This window comes from Liolophura sinensis, chromosome 13 (assembly GCF_032854445.1).
Source record: "Liolophura sinensis isolate JHLJ2023 chromosome 13, CUHK_Ljap_v2, whole genome shotgun sequence".
In the NCBI taxonomy this organism is placed as follows: Eukaryota; Metazoa; Mollusca; class Polyplacophora; order Chitonida; family Chitonidae; genus Liolophura; species Liolophura sinensis.
Window position 1 is genome coordinate 1,133,435 of NC_088307.1, and position 19,546 is coordinate 1,152,980.

At 40.6% G+C, this 19,546-nt stretch overlaps 1 protein-coding gene across 1 annotated transcript in view; it reads left to right on the forward strand.

Annotated features, from left to right (window-relative positions):
• Positions 1 to 18,834, forward strand: part of LOC135480367 (sodium-dependent multivitamin transporter-like) — a 19,787-nt gene extending 953 nt beyond the window's left edge. The window contains exons 2-15 of the mRNA XM_064760197.1: positions 452 to 543; positions 1,478 to 1,529; positions 4,841 to 4,908; positions 5,460 to 5,614; positions 6,507 to 6,647; positions 7,591 to 7,720; positions 9,452 to 9,540; positions 10,256 to 10,371; positions 14,924 to 14,991; positions 15,359 to 15,445; positions 16,088 to 16,242; positions 16,924 to 17,033; positions 17,792 to 17,910; positions 18,464 to 18,834. Coding sequence (XP_064616267.1) covers positions 452 to 543; positions 1,478 to 1,529; positions 4,841 to 4,908; positions 5,460 to 5,614; positions 6,507 to 6,647; positions 7,591 to 7,720; positions 9,452 to 9,540; positions 10,256 to 10,371; positions 14,924 to 14,991; positions 15,359 to 15,445; positions 16,088 to 16,242; positions 16,924 to 17,033; positions 17,792 to 17,910; positions 18,464 to 18,541 — 1,460 coding nt within the window. The 3' untranslated portion in view covers positions 18,542 to 18,834. The remainder of the gene's footprint in view (positions 1 to 451; positions 544 to 1,477; positions 1,530 to 4,840; positions 4,909 to 5,459; positions 5,615 to 6,506; positions 6,648 to 7,590; positions 7,721 to 9,451; positions 9,541 to 10,255; positions 10,372 to 14,923; positions 14,992 to 15,358; positions 15,446 to 16,087; positions 16,243 to 16,923; positions 17,034 to 17,791; positions 17,911 to 18,463) is intronic.
• The last annotated feature ends 712 nt before the right edge of the window (positions 18,835 to 19,546 follow it).

Consider the following 19,546-nt stretch of genomic DNA (forward strand, 5'->3'; position numbering starts at 1 on the left):
AGACATGAACACAGACATTCGAATACAAGCCTTGGGCCAAATTGGACGTTTACGGTCTATAAGTCCTACTCGTGGCGTATGTAGCGTGCACAGGGATTACCATACATCTACACTTGTCACTGTATGATAACTGGTTTTCTTGGGTTTTCCTTTTATCCTAATGCTTCAACACAAGTACTTCCACTTGAATGAAATTACCACCGGTGTTAATTTCCAAGCAAACAAACTGAAGAAACTGTGTTACTTTCTTTATGAAGACTACATTGCGTTATATCTAGATAATTAAGCAAATAAAACTGTAAAGCTGATGCTCAAATTTTTATCATTTATTGAATTCCATCCTCTCACCTTGTCTTGGGCCTAAAACAAGTTAAAGATAGCCATTCATCAGCCAAAGTTATTTTCTGCTAAACGTATTTAATTTGAAGTTTGCAACCAACTTCTTCTTAAGGCACTTTAGCTTTGCTTCTGTTCCAGTACCTGTCGTTGCGATTCAGCCGGGGTTTGAGGACATTGACGTCAATCATCTTCTGCTTGCAAATGGTAACCGTGCTATCATTTCTAAATATGTCACGTATATTATGTCTCTGGATATATACAGATGATTTTCGTATGATGGAGCTTACCTGTAGAATAACATGATATGATATATCCAGTATTCAGTATACTGAAGCGGTCATTCCCATTTCTATACAAGCCCTACTGATATGAATAAATACTGACACCAAAATACGTGTCACAAAACTATTATTTATTCTACTGATTGATGTTTAACGCCGTTCTTAAGTATTTGTCTCTGATACGACGGTGCACACCCATGCTTCATGAAAAAAAATGGACTGCTCGGAGTAATCACCGTATAAGGCAAGTATTCTCCAAGAAATGGTTCCGAACCCATGACCTTTCTGGTCAGGGGCCGGTTGCCTGCACGATAAACAACACTGGATGATCAACTGAGCAAAGGAAATGTTGAAATGTTAGGTAAGTGTACGAAGTAACTGGCCTAATGCTGTATAGAACACCTGATGATGTCTTAGACTAGCTTTACCTGATTCATTTTAATCCATTCATAATTAGGGTGTCCAGCATATTGGCTTAGTTGAACTGAAATGTGTTACCTAAATGTTGTCTAACAGTGCGATCTGTACTTGAGATGCTTGAGATATCAAGTGAAGAAGTTTTGTGACAGAAAGCAAACTGTTCTATACTCTGTCAAACTATACAGACATGAAATAGGCCACTAACTCACAATATACTAGGTACAATTTTAAATGAACGTGTTATCATATTCCTGAAAGATTGTAGTTTACTCAGTTCCAGATTATATTTATGACCTTAAACAACCATCCGTTCAGCTGAGTCGTTTTTTACATATATTTTGTGCTAAAATTTTTAAATACATTTTAGAAGTTATAGTAAAAACATGCATAAAAATTTCTCTCGATGTTAACCACGTGTTATCTTCTTGTGTTTGTAGCTGATGTACATGGCCATTGTGCTGTACGCGCCGGCACTGGCACTCAGTGCAGGTAATCCTCTCTACTTAGTCTTGTCACATACATGTAGAGCAACAACGTATATGTAACTTTACTCAATCTTGTTGCAATGAACGTATGCAGACTTTGACACATTAGAGCTATCTGAAACACTACATCGACGTGAAACACTACAGCCACATGAAACTACGGCCACGTGAAACACTACAGCCATGTGAACCACTACAGCCACATGAAACTACGGCCACGTGAAACACTACAGCCACGTGAAACACTACAGCCACGTGAAACACTACAGCCACATGAAACACTACAGCCACGTGAAACACTACAGCCACATGAAACTACGGCCACGTGAAACACTACAGTCACATGGCTTTAGTCTTTATATTTGTATAGGGATATATCAGGCTCAACTGAGCCTTATTCCCGCCGACAATTTATACTGTCCATGATTATGTTTACTGCATGTGTTGGTGAATAAATATTGAATTGAAAGACACAGCCACATGAGACACTACAGCCACATGAAACACTACAGCCACATGAAACACTACAGCCACATGAAACACTACAGCCACGTGAAACACTACAGCCACGTGAAACACCACAGCCACGTGAAACACTACATCCACGTGAAACACTACTGCTATGTAGAATAGTACAGCGATGTGAAACACTACAGCCACATGAAACACTACAGCCATGTGAAACACTACAGCCATGTGAAACACTACAACCATGTGAAACACTACAGCCACGTGAAACACTACAGCCATGTGAAACACTACATCCACGTGAAACACTACTGCTATGTAGAATAGTACAGCGATGTGAAACACTACAGCCACGTGAAACACTACAGCCGCGTGAAACACTACAGCGATGTGAAACTCTACATCCACGTGATACACTACTGTTATGTAGAATAGTACAGCGATGTGAAACTACAGCCATGTAAAACAGTACAGCTACGTATAGCACTATCTGACTACATCTGTATGACACTACGACATTGTGGAATGTGGCGATCATCTTGGTTCCTCAGTGCTGACTCACTGAGTTTTTGTTGTTCTTGGGTGTGGAGCAGTAAATTCTCCTATTCTATACCACATCCACAAAGTTATTTAATGAAAATTGTTAGACATCTTTTATGAAGCTTTGCCTAACTACAGAAATATTAAAAAGAAAATTCCATGAATATGTGTAATTCCGCACGAAACGCTTACACGTCAGTTATCGTCTTTTGTAAAATATACGCGGATATTCGCTGTTCGGTGTTATACGGTGAGCCAACCCTAGTGGAAGATCGAACTGCTATTAAAGAAATCTTTATGATTATGAAATAATATTGAAATTGACCCTAATCTCCAAGTAAAAAATCACAGGGAATTTGCCAATTCATCGTGCTCTCAAAGTTTATATGGGGCCTGGGTGTGGCCTAGGTGATAAAAAGCGGCGGACAAAGCTTATAGGGCATAGGTGACATTAAGCAGTGGACGAAGCTTGTGGTGTCTAGGTGACAATAAACGGTGGATGTGGCTTGTGGGGTCTAGGTGACAATAAACGGTGGACGACGCTTGTGGGGCCTATATGACAATAAACGGTGGACGACGCTTGTGATGCCTAGGTGACAATAAGCAGTGGACGAAGCTTGTGGTGTCTAGGTGACAATAAACGGTGGATGTGGCTTGTGGAGTCTAGGTGACTATAAGCGGTAAACGAAGCTTGTGGGCCATAAGTGACAATAAGCAGTGGACCACGCTTGTGGGGTCTAGGTGACAATAAACGGTGGACGACGCTTGTGGTGTCTAGGTGACAATAAGGGGTGGAAGGCGCTTGTGGGGTATAGGTGACAATAAACGGTAGACGACGCTTGTGGTGTCTAGGTGACAATAAAAGGTGGATGTGGCTTGTGGAGTCTAGGTGACTATAAGCGGTAGACGAAGCTTGTGGGCCATAAGTGACAATAAGCAGTGGACCACGCTTGTGGGGTCTAGGTGACAATAAACGGTGGACGACGCTTGTGGAGTCTAGGTGACAATAAACGGCAGACAACGATTGTGGGGTCTAGGTGACAATAAGCGGTGAACGACGCTTGTGGGGTGTAGGTGACAATGAACGGTAGACGACGCTTGTGGGGTATAGGTGACAATAAACGGTAAACGACGCTTGTGAGGCCTATGTGACAATAAGCGGTGAACAAAGCTTGTGTTGTCTAGGTGACAATAAACAGTAGACGAAGCTTGTGTAGTCTAGGTGACAATAAACGGTGGACAACGCTTGTGGGGCCTATATGACAATAAGTGGTAGACGACGCTTGTGGTGTCTAGGTGACAATAAGCGGTGGACGACACTTGTGAGGCATAGTTGACAATACGCGGTGGACGACGCTTGTGGGGCCTATGTGACAATAAGCGGTAGATGAAGCTTGTGGGGTCTAGATGACAATAAGCAGTGGGCAAAGATTGTATAGTCTAGACGACAATAAGCGTTGGACTACAATTGTGATAATTGTAGATGATAAAAAGCCGCTGACGACGCTTGTTGGCTTGGCCTAGGTGACAATAGGCAGTGGAGAACGCATGTGGTGTCTAGGTGACAATAAGCGGTGGACGAAGCTTGTGGTATCTAAGTGACAATAAGCGGTGGACAACGCTGGAGGCGTCTAGGTGATAACAAACGTCGGACGACGCTTGTGGGGCCTAGGTGACAATAAGCGGTGGACAACGCTTGTGGAGCCTATGTGACAATAAGCGGTGGAAGACGCTTGTGGTGTCTAGGTGACAATAAACGGTAGACGACGCTTATGGGGCCTAGATGACAATTAAAGATGGACGACGCTTGTGGGGTCTATGTGACAATGAACGGTGGACAACGCTTGTGGTGTCTAGGTGACAATAAGCGGTGGACGACGCTTGTGTGGTCTATGTGAAAATAAGCGGTGGACAACGCTTGTGGTGTCTAGGTGACAATACGCGGAGGACGAAGCTTGTGGGGCATAGGTGACATTACGCGGTGGACGAAGCTTGTGGGGCCTATGTGACAATAAGCGGTGGACGACACTTGTGGGGTCTAGGTGACAATAAGCAGTGGGCGAAGATTGTATAGTCTAGATGACAAAACCTGGCGGACGACACTTGTGTGGCAGTTTGTACAGTGTAACAGTTTGTACAGTGTAACAGTTTGTACATTGTAACGTGCATTCATGCCCACTTGTCTCTCACCATGGAGAAGTTCTTCACCAACCTGCCAAAAGTCGGTGGTTTTCCCCGGGCACCTATATTTTATACCGATATCAAAGAGATGAAAAACTCCTTATACCTTTTGTTTCTTCCTTTCAGTGACAGGGCTGCCTCTGTGGCCAGTTGTGATAGTGGTGGGAGCCCTGTGTGTTTTCTACACAACAGTTGTAAGTTTGATATCATCCACATCTAAGGAGTACATGTAGGTTTACTGATAGACTGGTTGCATTTTGTATTTTGACAGTGGTTTTCAGTTAGACGTATATACATGACAAGTAGAGGTAGAGAACGGCCTAAAAGGTTTTGTTAATTGGTTGGGTTCACTTAGCTTTCGAAAAGATTTTCGGATTTGTCATCAAAATTCCCCAGTAAGACCCAGGTATATGTTAGGTGTCTAGGCATCAGGTGCAAGTGGGGTTAGTTTTATCTGGGATTCAGATTCGTCTATAACAATCCCAGGTTTTACGAAGTGCACTTACTTGCACTTCGCATTCACACGTTGACACGGACATGGTTAACGGTTTACCTCAGTGTGATGGCTGAAGCATACAATAATTAGAAGCCACACAGGTTACACAGCTGGACGTAAGAAACTCGTATATGTATTAACAATTTCTTCGTTAAACATAATAATAATATTAATACATTTTTCTAGTTAGTGAAATAGATGGAATCTGTGTAATATGTCATAATTGGATGGCACCGCTCTTTTGTGCAGGGAGGTATAAAGGCAGTGGTGTGGACAGATTCTCTCCAGATGCTGATTATCCTGGCTGGCCTCATCGCTCTGCTAATCCAAGGCTCACTGGAAACAGGAGGTCTGGCCAATGCATGGAGTATAGCCAACGAGAAGGGCAGGATTCGAATTGCAGAGTAAGTGTATGGGTACGGTGAAACAACAAATTAATACGGGAGCTTAATTAATCACGTGAAAAAACAACTTCATTTTTAGAGTGCATTTGAATGTTTGATGCAAAGAGGTGAATATAGTCATGGCACAAGTGTAACATAGTCATGGCACAAGTGTCACACAGTCATGGCACAAGTGTCACATGTATGTGGTTTTAAACCTTGGCTGCCCAAGTGGAGTTAGGGTAAATGAATTCTAGTAAACAGGATACCTGTACATTGAAGATCGAAATGAAGCAAGTGTCTGAATAATGAATTAATAAACACGGTTTTCTTATATGTAAACATGACCAGAAATATACACTGGGGAAAGAACACGGCGTTTTCCAGGTATCTGCAATACTTCTTGATTTCAAGAGAGAGCCAAATTTAGATAGAGATTCTGGCTCCAGAAAAAGTCTCTTGTCTTCAGAAAGACAAAAAATGCAGGAACGGCACCTAATTAGTTTTAGAACTCGTTTATGGCAGTACTGCGATTATATGTAGCCAGATAGGCGAGAGAAATTCCGGAAATTGATATCAATATATTTCATACCTTCGACGTAACTATGTAGCAATCTACTAAAATATACATCTATGACAGAAGGAAACTCTGAACTCGAACTGCACGCAGTTTTACAGCTTCCAAATGATCTGTCCACACAGCTCTTTAACGCCACAGTATCACTGTAACCATTGCAGTCTAACATCTCTCAATATTTGTTGAACTCTAGACAGCTTTGCAGAGAACTGAATGTATTCTGTTTTACCTTGTACGCTCTGAAAACGTGCATGAAGCATGATAATTCAGTCATGCTTTAACTTATTACATCATTTACATGGATCTCCTGCTGTCTGTTTTCTGTTCTGTTTGAAGTTTTAACGGGGACCCGACCATCCGTCATACGTTCTGGTCACTGGTGGTTGGGGGATCGTTTACGTTTCTGGCCGTGTATGGGACAAACCAGGCTCAGGTACAGCGGGCATGTGCCTGTCCAACTCTGAAGAAAGCTCAGCTGTAAGTCGAACCTGAGCTGTAAGGGTTTATATCTAGTCCGTAATGATAGCCATTGACATATTCAGATAGACTTAAACATATAACGTCTTTACTTGGAATACATATCATGCGACAGAAAATAAACAGTGTTTTAATAACAAATATGCGTGCATGGACGTACCCTTATGAAAGCTAGATACGGGATCCGACTTTATACAGTTGGTTATAACTGACGTACTCGAGACGTCTTCATCTATTCATGTGTGACGGCCGTTCGGTTTATGGGGGATAAAACTGGAGTTACCGATCGGCGGGTATCTGACAGACCTCCTCACTTAAAGCCGCATCCGAAACAGCGAGAGAGAGACCGGATCACGGCACTTCCTTGGTCAGGTTGTTAGGCTACCGACCAAACGTGAAGAGGAGAAGGTTGGGGTGGTCTGAGGGTGGGGTGATTGTTGTCTAGGCTGGATGGTCCTGGGAGGAGTACAGAGACCGTTTTTACAACGCGATTCTAACTCAACTAAACCTATAAACATATGCAAGAAATCGATTTAAGTTTCACCGCTTCATCTGTCCAGTGGTTACACAATCTCATCCACGTTTCGTCACATATGTTTGAGCAATGTATATTGGTGTTGCTGATGATGAATGCATGTATATCGCCCGAGGGTTATAGTTTTGAACATTAGCCAAAATGCATGACTGTGAAACACACCCCAGGCCCCGGCGTTCAAATTCCAAATCGCTTTAAACTTGTTATTTTAAATAAATTTTGAATAACAAGGTCAAACTATTGCTTGACAACTTAAATTCTGTATAAGTTATTGTAAAACAAATTTCAGCGGAAACAACGGAAAGAAACATACAATTTTTAATAGCTGAAACTTTGACATAAGCCAAAGATCGCTTTGTGATCTCGAGGCCAGGTATACTAATCTTGCTTTGCCGTCTCATCTTTCAGAGCTTATTGGCTGAACGTGCCTGGCCTGGTCATCGCAGGGATGTTTTACGTTCTCATCGGTGTGGTCATGTTTGCCTACTACAGCACGTGTGACCCAAGCCTTAGCGGTAAAATACAGTCTTTCGATCAGGTACGCTAGTATTTTGTTTACATTATAGGCATATTCGGTCTATGTGTGTGCCGTCAGTCAAGCTGAGTGCATACGGGTGATAAGGTTTCAATTATTTCACATCTGAAGTGAAATATATAGGCGATAATCTTGCGTGGTGATGGATATGTATGGAGAGATATGCTTCAGGAAAACCCCATTCCCAGATAGCCAAATGTTGCACCGAACAGTTACGACGAGAGATTCGTCTTGCGTCGTGCTGAAAAAGGTAAATTGGCGTGAATTTCACGACAGGCTTACAACAGTCACGAACGTGATCCGAAAACGTTAAGATGATGACGCCATCTTTACGACAAATTTTTGAATTTTTGAAGAACTTCAAAAGAACGATAACGATCTCCGTATTCCGTGTATAACGGGAAAACGAATGATTAAAAATGATTCGCAAGTATTTCGTATCTACTCTGCCTTCATCGGCTGTTTTTGACAACCGTTACGATATACATATAGCCATGGGTACCTGCTTACAGTCCATTTACGAAATTTTAGAGCTTTTTAAATTTGTTGCCGACATGAAAAACAAATCACTAATTCATTGTGATCACTCATGAATCACTAGGGAAGACTACGAATACAAACACGATAATAATGTCACTTTTGTAATATCACAGCCATATCGTGGCGCCAGTATGTTTACACCACAAAATAAGAAATACTTTCACAAACACGATGACATTACGACGTCAATTCGTAAAGGTTCGGCAAATAATTCGTCGAAGTGGAAAGGGGGCTTAATATCATGAGAACATCTAAAACCAAACAAAAACAGACGGATATTTGCAGCACCTGCTAAAACCAATCATATACTGATGGGCACAGTAGAAACGACTACCTTATACACAGTAAAGTCAGAGCAGCGAGGACATTGTGATAGTTACCAAATGTAAGACGTGAAATACGCTCTCTTTGTCACTTTACCAATGATATAGAATAAGTTTACGTACACGAGATGTAACTGACCATGTGTCCCGAGTTACTCTACGAAAGACGTAGTTGTAAATGAAAGCCGAAATGGTTGAGTAGATAAGCACATTTCACCTGCTAACTTGCACTTCGTCCCGCAGTGACAGCTTTAAGCCCCCTTTCCACTTCGACGAATTATTTGCCGAACCTTTACGAATTGACGTCGTAATGTCATCTTGTTTGTGAAAGTATTTCTTATTTTGTGGTGTAAACATACTGGCGCCACGATATGGCTGTGATACTACAAAGGTGACATTATGCTGCAATCATTCAGCCAGTAAAATTTTAAAATTGTTACATAAGAAAGGCCAGACTTCTTCCCTTTGCTTGATTAAATAAGATCTAAGATGCACACCTTACGCTTCCTATTTTCAACTCCAAACATCAAACACCTCAACTTGACATGATTCAGTTCTGAGCTGTTAACTCCTCCGCGGATTGACAGTAGAAATAACCTCAAGCTCAAATCAAATATTGGATAAATAGTTGCTTTGGAAATGGAACGCCCCTCCACGGTCAACAAGTTATCCCCTTTTACACGACTGTCACCAGTGCCACACAATCTGACAAGGGCAGATGAATTCAAAACCAGCAACATGATTAATGCAACAAACAACGTACATATGCGGACAGTATCTTGTCCCACGTGTTCTTGTGTCACACCGAATCGTCTAAAGCGACATGTCAGAAGACTGGATAAATCTGTTCGTGCTTATTATCATGTCACAGATCGTCCCCTTGTTTGTGATGGACACCTTAGGCAGGTTCCCGGGAATACCAGGGTTGCTCGTGGCTTGCATCTTCAGCGGAGCCCTCAGGTAATTCTCATGTTGGACAAGATCACTCAGTAAGGAGACAATCTCAGCCCAAATACAGAGACATTAGTACAACGTCTTTAAAGAAATAGACGACCTATTCCAGTCCTATACTGGCACTTGCACAAATTTTCTGCCAATCTATAATCACCTCAGTTTCAACGTATCTGTACTCTGTGGAATGGGTTTGATCCGCAGGTAGCATACAAGGCAATTCGGTGTAGTCCTGTATATGGTGAGATCTTTAGATGAGGTGGATTTATTAATATAACATCATTGAAAACATAGCGACTGCCCAGCAATTGATCGTAGAAAAAAAAAATTAACTTAAAACTCATAAAAATTATTTTACTTTTATAAGACCTGTCTTCAAAAACAATATACATTATTTCTCTTTAATTGATTTATTTATTTATTTGATTGGTGTTTTACGCCATACTCAAGAATATTTCATTAATACGACGGCGGCCAGCATTATGGTGGGAGGAAACCCGGCAGAACCCGGGGAAAACCCACGACTATCCGCAGGTTGCTGTCAGAACTTCCCACTTACGGCCACTTACTTACTTGACTCACAGTGACCGCACTGATGAGAGGCTCCTGGGTCATTACGCTGCGCTAGCGGGCTAACCAACTGAGCCACGGAGGCTCCTCTTTTTAATTGATGAATCTAATGCAGTAATGAGGATAAGCGTACACATTTGGCCTTATTTTACAGCACAGTATCTTCCGGGCTGAACGCCATCACGGCTGTCATATTGCAAGACGTCATTTATCTGTACATTGCCCCTAAAATGAAAGAGAGCAGAGCCTCTGTGGTCGTCAAAATTCTAGGTGAGTGTGTAAAGTTGTGTCGGTATCAGAGTCCTTCAAACATGCCGTGTGTACAGGTCATAGCAAAGTAATGTAACTAATGTGTACAGGTCATAGCAAAGTAATGTAACTAATGTGTACAGGTCATAGCAAAGTAATGTAACTAATGTGTACAGGTCATAGCAAAGTAATGTAACTAATGTGTACAGGTCATAGCAAAGTAATGTAACTAATGTGTACAGGTCATAGCAAAGTAATGTAACTAATGTGTACAGGTCATAGCAAAGTAATGTAACATTAGTGATTCTTTTTGACGTAAACTTTGTTTCCTTTCTCTATCCACAAATATTTCAAAGTAAGAAAAGCTACTTGTAATATCAGATAAATGTAATCATTGCAAAACCCACAGTTTCAGGAAGATTATGTGCACATTTATTTATTTATTTATTTATTTATTTTATTCACCAGAAAGATACACAGAGGATATGTAATGAGTAACCGGAAGATATCAAATTTATTAAAAGAGAGTAGTAGTTTTCATTTATTCCGAACCTCAGGTGAGGAACAAATGCAAACTACTTCTCGGGTTTAATAAATTTTATATCGAGGGTCACGAATTTCATATCACATTTATCCTATAAATGCCTTATTGAAAATTAATACCGGAAAAAATCATTACGATTTAAACTTTTCGGAAACTGTGCAGACGTCTAACCGCGTAGTGATATCCCATATATAGGCCAAGTGAAGCGTCATCAGTTATTTATTTATTTCATTGGTGTTTTACGCCGCACTAAAGAATATTTCGCTTCTACGACGGCGGGCAGCATTATGGTGGGTGGAAACCGGGCACAAGCCCAGGGGAAATCCACGACCATCCTCAGGTTGCTGTCAGACAAGCGTCATCAGTAAGTGACAAGTACATTGCAGAGTATAATAAAGTACAGACAAAATTTATTTACATGATGGCTTTTTTTACACACTAAACATGTCAAAAGTTTGCTTTATACAATATATCGTTCAATACGTTAATATTTATAATGAAAACATTACATTTTACTACAGAAAGAATTACCGTCTAAAAAAAGACAAATTACACGTGCCGTGCAACTTACAACTGACATTTTAACTTAACGAAGCTTAAACAAGCGCAACAGTGTACTGAGTACTGATTTCTAACAAAATTTAAGTACGGTACTATTATTAGTTTCATCTGGATAATTACAAAATTAGCGAAGCACAAAGTTTTGGGCCTATAGAATAATGTTAATAAATATAATGGACAACTCGACGTTTCCGTTCCACAGTCATTCAATTATCTCTTAGCACATTTATAACTCTGTCGAGTCCTTTTTGGTAAATTTTTACGATATCTCCTGGTCGAAAGTCGGCCATGTTGACATTTGCAGACGACAAGAAAAAGTTGTAAAAAAAGTAGTGCCTGTAGAGCCTTCATTAGTCGATTCGATGAATTAAAAGATACACGGACCAATCAAAATGTCGGAATTTATACTACACGTGGTGCATATCACAACGATATGTCATGCCTTTATTACCTAGAAAAATGAACATTTATGAGATAAATGTGGAAATGACATATAGCCATCCATATAAACATTAATCTGGAGGGAATATAGTCCTGTGAGGACATGTTCTATCCCATTTGAAAGAATGTACTCTGCAATGGCGACAGGTGGAGTGCAAGTATATAAACATCGTATTGTTAACAGATTAAAAAGGCAATCATATTAATAATTTAGATGCAGAGAAAATCTGTCAGGTCTGACTTCTAATAAGAAATGGACAAAATGGATTTCAATTCAAGTGGCAATCTGTTTAAATTCCGAACTTTTCTTATTCACTGCCTTCTGTAAGTGTTTTGGGACACCAATAGTTTGGGAAAGTTTTTGAAACATATTCAATATGGGGCACCCAAATGAGTTTGTAATTAAACATTTTGCCCCGGAATTCAAATTTCCTAACAGGGATAATATCAGAACCATTGGGAAGAATTGATCTTACTGATTTCTTATGAGGACTAATATACATGACTTAATTATTTCCTATACTTTGAGAAAGTCTGATTGCATGAAGCCATACTCACACTATTTCAAGTTCGCTGTTCATTTTATTTTAATTAAAATAAATAAAACAAAGGCATGTGCGATAAGCTGCTTGTCAGATTCTCTTTCTCCGTCAGTGTTGAATGTTTTTGAAAGATTGCACTTCTTACAACCAGTTAGTTTATTGTCCATGTGGACCATCTGACGATTAAGGACGGGCGGATATTTCAGATTTAGAGGACATAAGGCATTTCCGTGAAAAGTTGTTACTAAGAACACGAGTGGTAACCCATGGTTTATGTATGGTAGGCATGCCTTGTGAAGATTTAACAAGATGAAAACATTCGTCATACGTCTTGTGGAAGTGATCAGAAGAGATATTAAATGCTTCATCACCATTATTGTAATTTAAAACGTCCATCCAGTCATGGCTTTCGAAGTTTTCCCTAAGCAGTTCAAGGACGCCTGGTTTCTTCTTGCCAAACAATGCTTCATTTGGTGTTTTTGTAAAGAGTTTATCCCGGTTAAAATGAAAAATAGAAAAATGGTCAGATATGTCAGTTAATACAATACCACAGTAAATGGGGAACTCGGAAAAATGAGAAAATGTTGTCACTGAGCGTTGCGAAGCAATCACCCATTCGAGTTTGTTTTGGGAAAGAAATAATTATTTTTCATATTTTCAAGGAATACGTTAGTCGGGAGGTATTTATGCGATTCGACAGTTCATAACGAAGATGGGCCAGAAGTGGAGGGTGGCTAGGCAGATCACTGAGCCGATTTCCCAGGGAGCAGTTTACGGGCTGCAGATGGGCTATTGATTGTCACGATCTACATGTTGAACTGAACGCACCATTATAGTTTTTCGCCCTTCTGGGTCGCCCGGCAGCCTATGGGCAGCCTGGCATTGAGCTTTGGGGAGTTTTGGAATATCAATAACTGACTTTGACTTACAACTGAGTAATATAAGTGTCCTCACGAGTCTGTCCTCAAACTCCCTATAACATTACAATTTAGCATTGTATAGCATTACAATTTTTGCCCCAGAGGTCTATCTTTAATCTCTCATCCCACTCTCTCGCTAAAGCCTTTCATAATATTCACCGGCAATGCCTATTACTGATACCTATTAAGGATGAGCTTCAATTCAACACTCACTACATGGTTCCTTAAATAATTACCTTATTTAGTTTCATGGCGGACTTTCGTGTCATTAAAATAGATCTCATTCAATTTAAACATGACGATGTTATCGTTTTTTACATGTCGAAGGGCTGTGGTATAACTCGTTTTTTATTCAATAGAAAAGTGTGTCATGGTGAGTTTAGTAAGGTGTTGACAAAAAATGTGCATAGCTTTCGGAATGTCTTTTTCAGACCTGAACTGCATTCAGATACAATACACATTATCCCCAGTAGGCCTCATAACTTTGGTCACGACTTTTGACTCAAAATAACCTGTAATGCCTCGTAAGTTACAATGGTACCGGGCGGAGGGCTGATAAGCTCGCTTGGCCATGTCCACCCGAGACTTTCCATTCAAAATATTCCCCAATGTTTGCAGTAATTTACCATGGTATCGGATGGGTGGCCGTTATAGGAGTTAACATTCCATACTAGCCTGTCAGCCAGAATAACATTTAGCTCAATATGACAGACAGTATGGAAAACAGACTAAAAGCAATAAGAATGACGTGTTCAATAATAACAGATGAGTAGTTTTGCTTTAGTTTTATTCTTTCACCAGGGCCTTCACCAATGACATGCATACCACCTACATGTGTGTCCTTATCGGTGTGCCTGACCTTTGTGCCCTTGAATCGTTAATGGATATGATATGTGACTGATCATTTTATATAGCACCGCTTTGAAGTAAAACACTCTACAAAAATCGTGTTTTAGTAACGGCAAAATTCCAAAATGACAATTAAAATTACAGTTGAAAGAAGCCGAAAAATAACCGCCCTGATCGCTGTAAAAACATCTAATGGGCACATTTTATAAATTTGTCACATTTATAAACGGTCATTTGAATTCCATCTGTCATATTTATACATGATAAGAAGTTACACCTCTTATGTTTTTGATATTGGTACCATGGTTTGCGCATCTAGCTTGGTCGCCTGTCCAACAGACGTACATGTCTGCTGCGTTTTCAGGTCAATACTTTCATAGAGACGGGTTATCATGGCAAGTCGGCATCGTTTTGCAATTGACAACACAACAGGAAACAAGACATTTGTCATTGCTATATATGGCATCCCTGCGTCCAACGAAACATGTCTAAGTGCGAAATGTTCTGTTTTTTTCTTCTATAGTAATGTGCTGATTGGATATCATGTCGCATTGCATATCATCGCATAATTTAGGGGTACGGTATCGGAAACACTGGCACTTCCTCTAAACAAAAAATGTGAAGTAGATTTATAAGAAAGACACTGTTAAGTGAGTAATTTTCCTATTATTTTCCCAGCTGTTGTGGTTGGAGCGGTTTGTCTATTATTTTTCCAGCTGTTGTGGTTGGAGCGGTTTGTCTGGGTTTAACCTATGTGGCCTCTCTGCTGGGTAGTGTTCTACAGGTAGGTCAAGGTCACTCGGAGATGTTTATATGTGGAATAATCTGATAATCTGATCTTGATAAAACATTGCACTCATATATTAAAACAACATAATATTCTATTTTTGACGTCTTATTTCGTGGTCATGAGGTGTGAATAGTGACTAAAATCTTTGATTATTATTTTAGATGTTTAAAGGAAATTTTTACGGGTTTATACTTTCAGTTAGCTACGTGTAACAGAAATCTTTGTAAAGCCTGATAAATGCCCCCAAATGTTTTCCTTGAATCTTAAATCTTAGGCGAGTTCAACTTTAGTCTACTTAACTTATGTGGATGAAGTATTTCTGTTCAGGCCACGTGTGAACGTAAACCTCTTTGCCTTTCAGACAGCTATTTCATTGTTTGGCATTATTGGAGGACCAATTCTCGGCGTCTTCACATTGGGGATGTTATTTCCTTGGGCAAACAAATACGTAAGTTCGGATAACATTTCATCACAGGACTGAAATTTGGACCAGATGTTTAGGCGCATACATGGAGAAAACCTAGAATGAGACTCCGTGGAAAGTTCGTAAATTATGCCTAATGCGCCTATGTTTCCGCCACCGTCCTCATCCTTTGACAGTCTCGTGAGGTAATGAGAAAAGAGGTTAATGTCAGAATTATAGAGCATAAGATTCGTGTAATTTCACAATAGTCACAGTCACCTGTATCAGTCAAAGTGGCACAGAGGCACGGACAAAACAGTCTAGAATAATATACAGTTAACACATTGCGTTTTCTAGCTTAGACCCAAGTTGATAAAATGTCTCTAAGCAGACAACGATGATAAATGTACGAAGTAAAAAGTTGTATTGGCCAATACACTTTATTGCCTTCTGTGTCAGGAGGTGGAGGCGTAAGCTGGTTTGCTGCCAGCCTAGCGTTGGTAGCCCTCATCGACAGGGGACATATGCAGGTTTGCTGTTCAGCCTAATGCTTCTGATTTTTCCCCCGGGTAGGGAGGGGGGGGAGGGCGGAGGATAAAAATTTAAAATTTGCTTTATTTCTACTCCAAGGCACATATGCGGACGAGTTTTGGTTTCTTGTGTAACGTTCCTTGTTTTATCCGCCAGGGGGCGTGTGCGGGTTTGTTGTCCAGCCTAACGTTGACGCTGTGGGTGGGGATTTCAGCACAGGTGTTTACACCTCCTATAAAACCAGCGCCATCTCCGCTCAGCATTGTGGGATGCGGAAACAACGTGACACTTCCCGTATTTAACTCCACAACGTAAGTACGGACAGTAACGGGAGGTCTTCTAGCTGTTGAGACCGGCCCGGATAGCACAGTTGGTAGAGCGTCCGCTTCGGGACGGGTAGATCCAGGATCAATCCTGGATCGAGTCACACCTAAGACTTTAAAAGAGGAAGTTGTAACTTCCTCCCTTGGAGTTCAGCATGAAGGGGATAGCGCAACGACTGGTTGACCCGTATCAGTATAATGGCTCGGGCGGGGCGGCTTACTTGCCTTCGGTAAGTTGTCTCATTGAAGCAGCATTAGATAAAAGAGCGGTGGAAATCCGTCCTGCAACAAAGAGGCACATTACACGTACATGCATCCTAAGGATTCCTTCGTCGTCATATGAATTGTTGAGTTCGACGTTAAACCCCAAGCACTCACTCACTCTAGCTGTTGACCAACGACATGGAGGCCTCATTAGGTCGAGCCGGAAACAAGAAAAAAGCAATCTTTTGGATTTTGAAATAAGCCAGTAATAGTTTAGAAAAGCAGACAAGAAACAGTTCATGCCATGCAGAGCGCAAATGTTTATGTGTTTTTTAATACAACAGGATTATCATACAGCCATTTATACAAGTGAAAATCGCCATTCTCAAAGGGAGAACTCCAGTTACTTGTTTCTTAAGACTCCTTTAAAAGCTTCTGCTTTTCATTATGTTGGTAAATCTACAGGACTGAGCCTGACCTGCTGGTACAGTTTTATGGCGTGTCCTATCAATACTACTCTCTCATGGCCGTCATTACCACCACGGTAGTAGGACTAGCCGTTAGCGCTGTCACAGGTAAGGACATAGTATTTGCAAAGTCAGATCTAAGACAACACTCTCAAAACGTTTTTGGGTACAATGTATTCGTGTTTAAAGGTATACGTCTCCGTCTTACAGGCAGCGAGACTAGCCATATAGCGTTGTACTGGATGCAGCTGAATGGCCCCTGTTTGAGGTTCTGGGCTCCAATCCAACTTTTGTTAATTTTTCTGTGGCTCTGAGTCAAGCTGTGTGTCAGGTACACAGAGCAGTGATTTACCGCGACATTTTCCCCACAATAACCCTGATCGTTTTATATTACTCAAGGGGCCTCCGTGGCTCAGTCGGTTAGCGCGCTAGCGCAGCGTAATGACCCAGGAGCCTCTCACCAATGCGGTCGCTGTGAGTTCAAGTCCAGCTCATGCTGGCTTCCTCTCCGGCCGTAAGTGGGAAGGTCTGCCAGCAGCCTGCGGATGGTCGTGGGTTTCCCCCGGGCTGTGCCCGGTTTCCACCCACCATAATGCTGGCCGCCGTCGTATAAGTGAAATATTCTTGAGTACGGCGTAAAACACCAATCAAATAAATAAATATATTACTGAAAGGATTGTGCGCACGACATAAAGTTCAATCGAAGCAAAGAATAAAGTTAGCAAATATATGTAAATTGCCTACAAGCCGAAATGCCCGTTTCACACTGAGATATTGTTTGTTGGATATATTTCGGACAAAAATCATTTTCAAAACGTTCGCGTATAAATAGTTTGCCATTACCCATTGTTTCTTTTCCATTTAAGGTTTCACAAAACCCAGTTCCCTTAACCCTGATTTGATCTGTCCGGTGTTCGACACCTTCCTTCCTTGTCTTCCAGAGAAGATACTAAAGCTACTCCGATGTGGAGTTAATAAAAAAGGAGTGAGTAATAAATTTGTGACCATGTTTCTCATTACCGCGGCTTTTTCATGGAATTGTAATTCCATGGCCTTTGTCTCGGATTTTAACACCAACAACAACAGTCTGTCAGATAAATCACACAGCGTACGCTTTGTAGAGCGAAACATGACATGCAACATTTCAGAGGCTTACTGCCTTCTTTGTCCACTTGAAGGTTGGCTTGTTTCCCATGACTGCGGCTCTAATGTGGTGTTGTTTATCTCAGATAAAAAAACAAAACAAAACAAAACAATGATCTCTCGAATGGCGTATAAATTGCACTCTCTTTCTTAGAAGGCAGTTGTTGCAGCCATTATACTACTGGAGAAGTCTGATGAATCAATGTGCGCTGGCCTCAGATAAATGGAGTCATTCATAGGGCCATCATTTGAAATTTCAAGGTCAAATAAATCAATACATTCTGAATCACTCCCTTTTCCCCGCCTCACCCAGCAGTTGTTGATGTTGTCTCTAAGTTTACATACCGAATTCCATACCGAGGAAAACTAGGTGATTGTTGTCTTCTTCACTTCAGACCTACAGCGTTTCTGACCCCACGAAGGTTGCCGATATGGAAGTAGAAGTGTTACCGCCAAGGAAGACTGATGCATAGTGATTATGTCATTCCTGAACCCCGTGTGATGTAAAACATACATGATCACGTTCACTTCCTTGACTCATGTAGTTTGTGCAAGAATCTTAAAGAGTGGCAAGGCCGGGTTGACAGCTGATGTATCGGAAAGGGAAAAATGTTTTGCCCGTGCCATGGAAGATCGGAACATCACAAGGCTGTTTATCTGTTAATTTTTAAAATTGCTTAATTAATTTTTTGTGTTTAATATTCTCATCTAAAATTGTTTGTAGTATAGAATGCAGTATATTCAGTGGTGATAATGTAATAATGTAATTGTGACATATAACCAATCAAAGTAATGTTAATCGTGTAATCTTATATGCTAATCAATAATGTTTTTTCACTCATGCATATTCAAGACCTTAATAATAAAAAAATAAAGTGATACTGATATGAAACGTTTTAGCTAATCCAGCTTCATTGAATTTTCAAAGATATGCTGGCTTCCACTTCTTGCTGTACGATTGTCGTGTATTTCACACCGAGGTCTCCCCGGTGTTCACGCACCATAATGTTTTACAAATAAATTATTTGCACTAGCGCGTAAAACACTAATCAAATATATAATTACACAAGTTTCAAAGACAAAGAAGACGACCCATGACTCTGTAAGTTAATATATCAACTAAAATGTGGCTACTATGCATCAGAGTACATTTGTGAAATAAACAAACCAGGGAACGTGTTATTTGTTACAATTTAAAGGAATACAGAATCGATTCTGATTGGCTCGTGTGAGAGATACGCAAGCCTAGGATGTGCGTTGCCAATGCCGATTTTTTCGTATGTTATCTTAAGCAGTGAATATTTAACCCAGGAAACCCTATCTCCACTGTTAACCAATCAGGGACGATTCTGTATCCGATCACGTCAGTATTTACACGAACAATTACAATAAAACCCTAACTGAGGTAAACTGACAAGATGCTGTATTTCTCCTGATACTCGTGACTATTTGCGAATCATCACTTTCTCGTCGGCGTT